At 42.8% G+C, this 13,013-nt stretch overlaps 1 protein-coding gene across 8 annotated transcripts in view; it reads right to left on the bottom strand.

The window, feature by feature from the left end:
- The window catches only part of AMBRA1 (autophagy and beclin 1 regulator 1), a 171,660-nt gene that overhangs the window by 84,445 nt on the left and 74,202 nt on the right, over positions 1-13,013 (bottom strand). For all 8 annotated transcript variants that reach the window (XR_015766670.1, XM_028111350.2, XM_028111349.2 and 5 more), the window contains 2 exons: positions 5,007-5,087; positions 4,492-4,592 (listed from right to left, as the gene is read on the bottom strand). Coding sequence is in view for 7 of the 8 variants with exons in the window: in XM_028111350.2 (XP_027967151.2) it covers positions 4,492-4,592; positions 5,007-5,087 (182 nt within the window). In the remaining variant the exon portion in view is untranslated. The remainder of the gene's footprint in view (positions 1-4,491; positions 4,593-5,006; positions 5,088-13,013) is intronic.

Here is a 13,013-nt window from a genome sequence, read left to right as displayed (position 1 = left end):
GCTTACGAGCCTTTTAGCAGATACCCCCTACTTGAACTCAGGCAAAACATGGCACAGAAGATTATGAGTCAGGCAGACAGACGTGGTTTAAAGTTCTAGGTCTGCCTCTCACTGTGTTATATTGGGCAAGTGACCTAACTTCTCTGAAATTCAGTTTTCTTCCCTGAAGAACGGAAATGCATGATCTACTTCACAGGGTTGCCATAATGATTACAGGAGGTAATATATGGGAAAGCACTTAGTACAGTACATGGCTCATAGTACAGTACATTAACTTTATGTCCTTCTTTATTATCAGTGGCTGTTACCGCACAGAGCTAGAGCTGTCTACTAAAAAGTCAGCAGGGGGAGCTCCCCAGACTTCTGTGTGTTTCCCCAGAAATACACCTGATAGAGTTGCAGTAGCTTTAAATTTACTTATACTACTTTAAGTATAGGTTCAGAATTTGTGTTGCCAAAGAAGGGGCATGGCATGTGTTGATGGGTGACTAGAGGCCACCAGGAACCTACAGAATTGTGGGGAAGGCACCAAGATAAAGAAGAAGAGATGGAAATTAACAGTCAAAACACTTCTCTATAGTAGCTTCTGTTTTCTATTACCACTCTCAGGTTCATGTGGGAGAAAGTGGGTAGAATGGATCTTAATTTTCTGCAAATCCATTTTTTGTTAATGGCTCTGAATGCCTTTGGCTATGGGTCCACTGGAGACTCATTTGCCACCATAGTACTGGTCACACCTCCAAATACTGCAAGTGTGTGTGTGCTTCACCCCTGCAAAAAGGCATTCACCTTTCAAAGGTTTTGGCTTTGGGGCACCTGGGTGGCTCAGTCTGTTAAACATCTGCCTTCGGGGGCGCCTGGGTGGCTCAGTTGGTTGAGCGACTGCCTTCGGCTCAGGTCATGATCCTGGAGTCCCGGGATCGAGTCCCACATCAGGCTCTCTGCTCAGCAGGGAGTCTGCTTCTCCCTCTGACCCTCTTCCCTCTCGTGCTTTCTATCTCTCATTCTCTCTCTCTCTGAAATAAATAAATAAAATCTTTAAAAAAAAAAAAATCTGCCTTCGGCTCAGGTCATGATCCCAGGGTCCTGGGATAATCCCTCATCGGGCTCCTTGCTCAGTGAGGAGCCTGCTTCTCCCTCTACCCCTCCCCCTTTGCCCCTCTCTCTGCTCATGCTTTCTCTCTCTAATAAATAAATAAGATATTTAAAAAAAGAAAAAAGGTTTGGCTTTATGTTTGGAACTAAGAACCAAACAGCCAGATTGAGGTATGGTCAACCATCTAGACTTGGAGCTATAGGAGGACAGGAATCATGCCTCTTATTCACTCTGGTAGCCTAGAACAGTCCCTGGCACATAGCTACACAACAAATACCTGTTGAATATAATTGTTTTGAGACCATTACAACATCATTCCAATCATACAAGTGAAATTGCCTTTGCAGGAAAACTGGGAGTCCTTACTGCTAACAGGCCAGTTTCTCTTTCACTCCAAAAGCCGTTATTACAGGAGCTCTATTACATGATCACAGTAAGTTTAATAAAAAGGAAAAATCTGCATCCATCAGGGCTAGAAGGCTCAAAGAAAGGGCTACTACATGATTTTCCTCAGCAAGCACCACTGGGTCATAAAAAGGCTATGTCTAGAAACTGCTTAAAACAGAGCGAATTAGGGACACCTGGGTGGTTCAGTCGGTTAAGTGTCTGCCTGCCACTCAGGTCATGATCCCAGGGTCCTGGGATCAAGTCCGGTATCAGGCTCCTAGCTTGGCAGGGAGCCTGCTTCTCCCTCTGCCTGCCATTCCCTCTGCTTGTGTGCTTGTGCTCTCTCCGACAATAAAAAACTTTTTTAAAAAATTAAATAAATAATAAAAAATAAATAAAACAGGAATTAATGCAATTAAGAAAAGCCCTGGAAATCAGCCAAGTTCCCTGGGAGCTCTTTCCCTCTTCTAGATTAAGGTCCTAGAAGCAGCATGCTACTTTGATACTTTGTCCTTTAAAATAACTGTAGGAAGGCAGACTAGGAAGCTTTGGAGTCCCACTGCCTGGTTCAGTTTTGGCTCCTCAACTTCTAGCTGTATCACCCTGGGCAAGTTAGCCTTCTGGGCTTTAGTTTCCTCCACAGTTAATTAGGTAATAGCACCTATCTCAGGATTATTGCAAGAAAGAAATGAAATGTAACTGGAAAAGCATTTAAAATACTCTCTAGTATACAGCAAGTGCTCAATAAATGTTAGGCTTTTTTTTTTTTTGGTTGTTGTTATTATTCTTGGAATTTTCTCAAGAGATGAATAGAAGTAATACAGCTGTCAACAGAATCTGGAGGGACATCCAAACACAGGTAGCCCCCCGCCACTTCTTGAAAGTTTGTGTTATACCACTTCACTTTTACAAAAGACCAACATTAGTACCTTGTTTTCGCTAACTGAAGGAAATCTGAAGAGGATTTTCACTCTTACGAAAAAAGGTAAAAAGTGAAAATAGCGTTCAGCGTTTGCTTTACAGTGAGCTGTTACAAAGGCAGCATGCACTTTGAGCATCAAGCTGCCACAGCTTTGAACTGTGTCTGTGAGCACATCTGTGCTTTATGTCAATTTATTTTGTGCAGCCACTAACAAGATGTGTCCTAAGGTATCAGAAAAGCCTGAGAGAGGTTATTTTTTGGGTTTGGGATTACTAAAATTTTTTCCATATAAATTAATGGTAATTGCTTCTTCGCTTTGCACCATTCTGGCTTGCATAAGGTTTTGTAGAAACACTCCACTTTTGGAAACCTGTATCTACAAACGTTGAGGGCCTTTACGAAAAGACCAATAGGTTCTCTGTAACGTGTATCTTGAGAAAACAGAAGAAACTGGTTTAATTGTGGATGGAAACCATCTGCTAACCTAATGCAAGAGTGAGGTTCTTGAGAATCTAGATTTCCTTCCCCTTGAGATACTTTGCATTCTTTGTTAGAGAACTTTTCTCAGTGGATTTGATATCTGTTAACAGCTGCCTGCTGGAACACAACCCCTATATTCAAAAGTATCCATAAGTAAAAGTGGGCCATTTGGGGGTCAGACCTCTGGGCATAAAGTAGGAAACAGGAAATGGCGATAGAGTTCTTAAATCTAAGGAATAAATAAACATACAGCTGTTCCCAAGCAAAGCTAAATGCCAAGGAAACAGGAGATTTTCTAGCAGTAGAGGAACAGGAGGTGCTGTGTGGGGTGATGGAGGCAGATGTCTGGAACAAAGGGTGGAGAAGAGCTCTATAGTATTGCCTGACAGCAAGTGATTATCTGCCAGTGAGGAGCTTCCACATGCCATCAGCCAAGCCACACAGAAACACCAAGCATGGAGAGGCATTGAGGCACGGCGTCTGTTTACCCACGAGGGCCAGAGGTCCTCAGACAAGGTTGTCAGGGGACCCAGATACAGTCTGCTCCCTGGCCAAGCCTGGGCCGACAAAGAGTCTGGTGGCTAGCAGAGAAACCACTGAGGTTTCTAGGACTTCGAGGCTTTGACACTGGGTCAAGGAGAGACCCAGTGGGAGACCAGAGATCCTGTGGCCTTCCAGCTGTCATAGCTTGGTTAGAAATCACATTCTCCCAGGCTGACGGTGTTACTGCCTCACCCAGATCCCTTCTTACCTTTAACCACTACATGGCCCAGATTTTCCAAAACATAGTATCTTTAAGAAATTTTTAATAGATGCTTATTAAAGACACACCTAAACATGGATTGATTTTTATACCTTTTATGCCTTTACATAAATTTAGAGGTTGGCAGTGGAGATGACGGGCAAGTGGAGGAAAGAGTGTGATGGGGAAATAACCTTTGTCAGAAAAAAACAGAATTCTGCTTTGTTTCCTTCTCTAGACACTGCCCAGAAGCAGCAGCACATACTACATCTGAGAGCCTGGTCACACCATGTAGCTTAGGCCAAAAACATTGGTCACTAAGCTATTCAGCCACCATAAAACTGGCTCAGCTGGCATTGTCCAGCCCATTTTCTGTTTCTGAGGTTTCTGAGCCAGCCTTATGGGTCTCTTCTCCTCCTCCTCCTCCTCCCCTGGAAGATTCCACAGTGCCTGGAAACTCCATCTGCTGGCAGATGAGCAAAGGGTTGAAGAGGTGTGCATTAAGTTCCTAATTAAATCACAGGATCTGGTTCATGAGTATCTCACCAACCAAAACATGAACAAGACACCTTTATCATTCAATTAAAAGCATAGCTAGAATCTAATTGCTGGATTAAGAAACAAAGAGTTTAAACAATTTAAAAAAAAAAAAGATGTTTGAAGGAAGTGGGAATGGGCAAGATAAATAGCTTCGCTCTATTCTAGTTTCCTGCCTTGAAGTAAGGAACTGGGTACAAGACCTCAAAACAGAGTATTCAGCCACATGACAAGATGCCATTACATCAACATAGGTAAAGGAGGGAAAAGCTTTATTTGGCTCCCCGCGCCTTCAACTTTTCAAAATCCAAAGAAACATTTCCTTACCTGCCAGTACCCTGTTAACAGAAGAGTGAGTAGCCAAGCCAGGCTGTCCACGTTCATGAAAAATCCCCGCATAAGGCAAGTATTCAGGCAGCAAGAAACGCCTACAAGAAGGAACCACGTGTGAAAAGTCTAGAAAGACTACCATAAAACAAAGGAGATAAACTATCCACCTGCCCCCAATAATCAAGGCTAAGGGATCCACTCAACTTAGGAATCCACAGAAGCCCAGCACATTGTAAAAATTCCTGGAATTTGTCCTTCTGCAGACTTGTATCTCCTTCCTGATCTTTCTTCTGCAGTTTTGCAGGCTTCTAATCTTGAATAGGATACTCCCCAGGCACTTTTCTATCTCTTTTCATTGTGGCCTATCAAGTCTTTAGGTGGCAGGGCTGGATTATAGGCTCACTAGGAAATAATTCCAGATATGGAATCCACAGTCCAGAAAGTGCGTTTAAAAACGAAATGCCAGGCTCTCATAAAGGCTCCCTCACAAAGGCTGACTACCCAGCTCTTACCTTGGAACGAAGCGTCCAAGTGAAGGTGCAGACATTCGGGCATTGCGTGGAGCTCGGTGCCTGGATCTGTCACCATTGTCCCTGGAGAAAACACAAAGACTATATATAAGAGAGTCACTTAAGCAGAACCAGCCATCAGCCCAAAAGACAAACATTCCCCCAAACGAAATTTCTACACTTAGGTGAAGAACCCAGAGAAATTAGTCATCAGTTTGCTTACTAATTTGGATGGCACATTAATATATTACATTTCTGGAGTACCTCAACTAAAAGATTTATGAGCATTTGCTGACAGTTCAGTAAGAAGGAGGATGATTTTTCATGAGTTAATGTGATCTCTGAACCCTGTAACATCTGAAATGGAAGTCAAGTTTAGATCTTCCAAGGCACCCAGAATGGAAATATATAAACTTCTCTTTCTAGATTGAAAGATACAGAGAAACTTTGGCTTTGGGGAATCTTGAAGGAAGAAAAAAATTCCCCCATCAACTTCATTCAGCAAATGGTTATCTCTAAATGAGTCTGTTTAGGTCTTTGATGTGGAAAAAAAATCACTTATGAAAAGTGAAAGAAAAACAACACAAGAGAAAGACTAGGCAGTCCCTTTTTTTAGACTGCAAAACTGGCAATGATGAAGAGTATTAGACAATGTAATCCCAAGCATTCGAGTAAAGAGAAAAAAGTCTAGGTGTTTTCTTTATGGTCTGTTAAAGCAATAGTAATAACCACCATTTATTAAATAGCTACTAAGTTCTAATATAAAGGTTATTTTTTTTAAAGATTTTATTTATTTATTTGACACAGAGAGAGACAGCAAGAGAGGGAATACAAGCAGTGGGAGTGGGAGAGGGAGAAGCAGGCTTCCCGCTGAGCAGGGAGCCTGATGCAGGGCTCGATCCCAGGACCCTGGGATCATTGACCTGAGCCTAAGGCAGATGCTTAACGACTGAGCCACCCAGGCACCCCTCTAATATAAAGGTTACTAACATGTTACCCTATTTAATCCTTCTAACTACCCCAAGAGGTATTATTAGCTTTGTTTTACAGATATGGAAACTAAGGACCAGAAAGGCAAATGCCCAAGGTCACACAACTAGTAAGTGGCTGAGGCAGGATTCAAAGCATATCTGATTCCGAAGCCCTTGCTCTTTCCACTATACTCCACTGCCTCCTACAAGACAGGGACTTCACGTGGCTTAGTTTCTAATGCATCAAAGGAACAATAAGCCAAAGGGCACCGGCTGGACAGTGCAGTTAATTAGCTGCTTAACCAACTTCACAAAATAAATGAACCTCTGAACGCTTGATTTGGTATTTTTTCTGAATTCTCCCTTTGGATTATCTTCAACTTAATGAGATCATCTTCAAACTGGCCCTGGAACTAAAGTTAAGACAATACTTTAGCTTTCAAATGGACCCCTGGGAGCTTTACAAGCCAGAAATGAAAGCCTAGGAAGGTTTTTATATCTTGGTGGGACTGGATGCTGAGCATTAACAGAGAAATCAATATGAGAGATATTGGAAGCTAATCCATTAAAAGTCAGTACTTGCTCTTTATTTTCCCCAAAGAGAAGGCATACTATTGTTTTCCTTAACATATCATATCCCCTTGACTTGAAACTCTACAGATGAAGGGAGAGGAAAGGGGAGAGACAGAAAGAGAGAAAGAGAAAAGAAGAGACTATATGGAAAGTAAAAAGGTTATTAAAAAGAACAATGAAATCAGAAGTTCCTAACCAGTAGACTGCAGCTCTGGGGAGCCCACAAATTGTTATAAGATCTTGGTAGCCACATGCATACAGAAAAAAATGAGTCTCTTAAACAAATGAGATAGTTCTCAAATTAAGCTAATATATTACTATTTTTCAAATATATGTAGCTTCAAATTTTGATCAAAGTACCAACTCACTTTAAAGTACAAATGAAGGGCACCTGTGTGGCTCAGTCGGTTGAGCGTCCGCCTCTTGATTTCGGCTCAGGTCATAATCGCAAGGTCGTGAAATCAAGCCCGGAGTCAGGCTCCCAGCTCAGTGGGGAGTCTGCTTGAGATTCTCGGATTCTCTCTCTCTCTCTGCCCCCGCCCCTCCCCAGGCTCGCTCATGTTCTCCCTCCCCCACCTCAAATAAATAGATCTTTAAAAAAAAAAAGTACAAATGAATTGGACAGCTTTTCATAACAGCATATTTTACTTATCAATGGGCACCAAAAGTACAGTTAATTATGAGAAAAGTTAGAAAATATTTTGAAGTTAAAAAGGGTCCTAAGCCTCAAAAGGTTAGAAACTAAGCCAGAGAAAGGAGCACCATGGGATAAATGCAAGCGCTTCCTCCATAGCTCTGAGAGAGAGCTGCCTTCCCAGAATCAATCACACTGTGGAGCTGACAACTGGCTTCTGCAAGGTCCAAAGATCCCTCTCCCCCTGGACAACAAACAGGTCTCTATCTGGCGTCAGCAGGGCTGAAGAGCAGGGAAGGAGAAGCCAGTGCACTAGATCATTCTGATCAGCAGTTGCCAGTGCTCAAAGACGGCACAAGCCTTGGTGAAAGGACACAGGGAAGACAATTTAGAAAATTGGACAAATACGTCAGGGCTGGGGGGAAATCTGGGCTCCTTCGACATGATTCACAAGCCTCTTTTCGTTGTTATTAAAACCGACAAACAACTTACTTTCTTTCTTTCTCTTTTTAGAGAGAGAGTGCACAAGCAGGGGTGGGGTGGGGGAGAGAAAGAGAGAGAACCTTTAACAGGCTCTACGCTCAGCACAGATCCCAACTCGGGGCGTGATCTCATGACCCTGAGATCATGACCTGAGCCTAAATCAAGAGTCATACACTTAACCGACTGAGCCATCCAGGCGCCCCCAATCTAACTCCTTTCTGACTCAGTTTCTCCTTCCATTTGAAAAAGGGGGTTGGGACAAAAAACATGGCCAAAGATAATGGCTTTATAGTATTCACAGATTACTGGGGGGATATATAGGAAAATACAAATGAGATCAGCTGGCTCAGACACAAAGTCTCAGACTGATGGTCACATTCGGCAACATGAGAGATGTTATACAATGAGTGGAGATGTATCTGCTGGTCCTCAGCTTAACATCTTGACAAATGATGGAGAAGGAGGAGCTAAATGGCATCTCAATAAAATACAGAGAAGACTTCAAATTAAAAGCATTGAGGACTCTAGCATAGAAGGACAGGAATGAGAGCATGGGCCTCAGAACGATTAGAAAACTGTGGAATGCGATGAACACACAGTGAGAGGAGAACAACAAAGAACATCTAGGAGAAAACAGCTCCAACACTGTTCCAGGAAAAACCCTAAAAACAGGAATGGGAAAGGTGGCAGAGGCCAGAATGTTTGACCGCAGGACAAGTGAGGCAAAGAGAGGGATAAAGGCTCTGGGAATTAGTACCGACCACAAAAATCCCTAACTAAAGGCACAGCTCCAAGTAAACTAGAGATGAAAAGAACAACTCATGACCCTAGATTCTGTAGTATAGAAAGAAGGGAGGATTCTGAAGTAAGCAGTGTGGCCGAGGAAACCAATTTCAGTGCATAGGATATCTGCAGCGGGGATGGAAAATAGGAGAAGGGGAAAGGGAGAGTGCTAAGAGTTCCAAGAAAAGGGCTAAGGACTTGAAAGTACTTAAAATAATGCTGCATTTAGAAAGCCACACAGACTCTGCCACTCACTTCAGTGCTGTCTGTAAGATCAACGTGAGGCGAGGCTGCACAGGCTGAAGGAGGCCAAGTGAGTGAGGCAGAGACTGAACGTACGTGGCCCAGAGGCTGTCTGCCAGATGAGCAGGGGGAAAGGCAGACCCAGACAGGCCATTCACCTTAGGAATGGCGAAGGTGCTCTGTACCGGGGCTGAATGGAACACAGCCTGTGCCCTCTCCCAAGGGGACTTGAGGAAAATAAAGCAAACAAACACAGCCAGTAAGGAGCAGAATATGCAAATATGCTGGTACTGCTCCTCCTTCACAGGAGGACTCTTTGTCACCAAACTGCTTTTCAGGGAAACACCAGAGAAATCCTCATCAATTTCATCAGCCAGAAGCTGCCGTTAAGCCAGCAGGACAGAAGCTGGTGGAGTTATTAATGGCTTTCCCAGCTGTTGAATTCTGTGCATCTCTGATTAACTCTCAGAGGGGTATTTGGGAAGGAGAGGGGGAAGAAAATAAGATTTTCTTGTAAAAGATTTTATAAGGAGAAAAACACCCTTAAACAATAGGCATCTGAGACAAATGCCAAATACAAGAAAATGCATCTCTGGAACAAGGGAGAGACACACAGCAGCAACTCTTGTTAAACGCCTAGGATTAATTGCCTCAGAGAGAGGCTGTAATTTAAAGGAATGAAAAACACACCTACAGACTGCTGTCTGAGTCCTGACCAGACAGTCAGGTTGTCATTACTCCTCATGACAAATGGCTCTGACTCGGGCCTTTATAAATGCAGCTCTTGCAGCAAAAAGCTCAAAAGGTCATTGTCCTCTTGACAATACAGTTGACTTCGCTGAGAATTAGACTATTAAAAAAATAAGTGTTTTCCTATGCTCTTCTGTTTTTACTCAATCTCCAGACAATAGAAGGCCTAGCTGGTATTCCTGTCCCTGGATGGCACAAGTCCTTTCCTTACCCAGGTGCTCTTAGTAAGAAACCGAGGGCCCTGTCTCTACTGCCAAAGGACTGTGCACACGTGTAAAGGCTTAGATTCTGGGAGGAAGGCACAGGGCCCGTGGGTGTCATTCATAAGGGATACCTAAGAGCACATGTCTCTTGGAACTGCAGAGCCTTAACTTTTCCCTAAGGAAAAAGATAATTACCGTTTACAAATTCCTCTCCTCCCTTATTCTACCTTTAATTTCACTTGCATACATTCCATACTCCTATTGTACATTTTATTTTAAGAATACAAATCTAGATCTCTAAGTGGTTATGTCCTCCTTTCCCCCCTCCTCCCCGCCTGGCTGTTTAACTCTTTCCTTCTGTGTTTTCCCATGCTATGCCCAAGTACAATCCATACATATTCCCTCTTCTTTCTCTTCTAGCATTCCTTATAATAAATATTCATATATATTTTACTTGCCCAGAAAGAATGCTAATTCTGAAGTTGCCAAGCAATAGTCTATATTTCTAAGCAATAGGCTCAAAATCCTCAGGAAAGAGCTAGAATTCAGGTAGGCATATATTTTAGAGACATGTTGGGGCTCTCCAGGTGCCAGATATCCTGTCCCTAATCCTCAGGAAGTCTCCTCACTTCTCTGAGATTTTTCATTATTCTGCCTCTGCTGAACACAAGGGAAGTTCATCTAAGGTAGTCAGCTCCCACAAAGATCTGAGCGCTTCAGGGTTAAACTTCAGAGATTATCCCCTCTGATTTTACAGATCAGACACTGAGGCCTAGGGTGGGAAAGGGACTTGCCCAAAATCAAATGACAAATTTGGCTCAGCCTAAACCAGAACCCAGGGCAATTCTCTAGACAAGAGTTGTCAGGCTATGGGGGCAGCGGGCACTGACAAGTGATCCCAGTTCCCACCACAGCTGCTCTAGGAGTCACTTGCTGTTTTACCAACTTAGTTCAAAACTGGCTCAAGTAGGAGTCACAAAGGACTCAGGCAACATTTCATTTGGAGAAACAGGAAGTGAGACAGCCGAGCTCTCAAAGCTCATTTCCCAGGAATGTTCACAAACTGGCCCCACTCTTAGAAAACACACCTCTTACACCCAACACATAACGTCCAGTCCGAGTGTCCTCTCCTATATTTTGCCCACTGCTTCCTAACTGGTTTTCCTGCATCCCACCACATACTTGCCACTTTAGGTCACCCTAACGAATGCTGTCAGAGGTAGCTACCTCAAATACTTCTTTAGTAATGGCTGCCCCCAGATAAGAATAAAGTCCAAACTTCTCAGCCGGGCATTCCAGGCCCTCGGTTCAGGCCTTTTGGATCTTCTCTTTCACATTACAAACACTCTGTAGCTCTAGCCACAGATTTATTCAGGCTCCCCCAAACAAACCCTGTAAATCTTCAATCTCTGAACTTTTGCTTAAGCTATTCCCTTAGAATCTCCTAGAATTTCCTTCCCCACGCTCATCCTCCACATCAATTCATCCAGTCTATCCACCCAGCTGAAACCCAGGAAGACTCCTCACATCTCCCCAAATACTCTCTTCCCTTCAGAGAATGCTGCTCTGTATTTTAGTGCTACCTTATTACAGTCTGTCTTGTAAGTTATTATGTAAAAATCTGCTCACATTATTTCATAGTCTAAAACTCTTCAATGACTCCCTTGACCTACAAGATAAAAGTTCACCTCCTTTGCAAGGTACACAAGACTCGCCGAAGATCTGGTGTCACTCTAACTCTCGGGGCTCACCTGCCACATATCCTGGACTTTACAGTCTAGCCAAATTTATCAACAAGGGAATTTCTGAAATACTCCATGCTATTTCATGTTTCTATGACTGTGCATTTGTCTTTCTCCCAAGTATATCTAGAAGTGACAGTCCTATTTTAAGACATATAACTTTCTCTTTTATAAACCGACCTTATAAAAAGAACAATCAACCACTATGAAAATCAAGTAAGTGAAATTTAAAACTCTCTAATAAAAAGGAAGAGAACAGTTTCTTATCTCATCCCACTTTAGGAACTACTTCTAGTCTTCTAGCCTGATTCCCGACTGTTGTAGCAGGTTCCAGTCTATAAAGAGAATAACTTTAAAGTGTGTTTCCTTAGAATTTCTCTTGTATTTCTAATATCAAAGAGTCTATGGTTTGTAAGTCAAAGGAAGGAACAAAGGCAACTCCTCTTCAAAATGAAGTAGACAAGAACACTCTCTAAAGATTTACCCTGCCCTTTCTTGGCTACAGTTATGTATCTGTTATTAGTAGTCACTGACTCCCACAGGAGTCCTGGAAATTCTGGGCACAGAAGAGAGAGCAGGAGCAAGTAGTACCAAGGACACGTAGCTTCACTCTACCAGAATTCCTAGCCACAAGAACTTGAAGCAAATATAGGAGTCTCACAAAGCTGCCAGGATTTCACCTATACACGGATGATAACGGTAGTACTGTTTGGTTTTCACGTATTTTCTTTGCCATGGCTCAACTAAATTTCAGTTACAGGAAAAGAGCAGGTGAAGAATATTAAATTCTGAACTCAAGGCAAGCAACTTCTCTTAAGCCAGCCCAGTCAGATGGCAGAGCAGAGTGACAGCCTTCAGAATCCTCAGCTACATCACAGACCAAAAGACCTTTTAACAACTTCCTTGCCAGAAGGTGTCTAGAACGGGGACTATAAAAGGAGGAACTCTTTCTGCATGAGGCTGTCTGTGTGTATGTGGTCCTGCCACAACACTTCATGCCAAGCTAAGGAACCAGAACCCATCTCTGGCACCTAGAAATGACTGTCATACAGTGAAACATTTTTGCCTGTTTGGTCACAATATGCACTTCTGGGTAAAAAATCAAATACAACCAGATAAATTAGAAAAATGAAGAAAACAAATGTAATAGACCTAAAGTGACTTCATCTTAAGGCTGAAGGACTAGAATTCCCACTGAGATGTTTTTCCAAAGTCAGCCCAGTGTCACAACGGTAAATTAAGAACTTGCTCTTTTCTGTGCTAGCAACAATTTTAAGAAGTGAATATAATTCCCCTCTGGCTGGTATGCTGGTGGAGGTATTTGTGACTGATCCAATCTGAAGCTTCTCTAATTCTGTCATCGGCTCAGGGGATTCTTTGCCTTGGAAGGCAAAGCAGTTACAAAAAGACACAAGAAGGGCAGGAATAAACGGGATGATTCTGGGATTATAATTACATTTAGAAGAAGAGATAACATGAGGAAGGGGGTGAGGATAACAGGAACAACAAACACATACCACCTCTTGTGCAGGCCTCAGCAATGACTAGGACACGGCACTTAACTGCAGTGCTTCAGAAAAGCCTCCCTCTCTTTCCAAAGGGATGGTGAAAATTAAAATGGCATTTTT

Source organism: Eumetopias jubatus, unplaced genomic scaffold, assembly GCF_037043125.1.
Source record: "Eumetopias jubatus isolate StellerSeaLion01/CBP00866 unplaced genomic scaffold, mEumJub1_p1.0 scaffold_13, whole genome shotgun sequence".
Classification (NCBI taxonomy): domain Eukaryota; kingdom Metazoa; phylum Chordata; class Mammalia; order Carnivora; family Otariidae; genus Eumetopias; species Eumetopias jubatus.
Note: the sequence above shows the minus strand (reverse complement) of the source record. Positions and strands in the feature narration are given on the sequence as shown.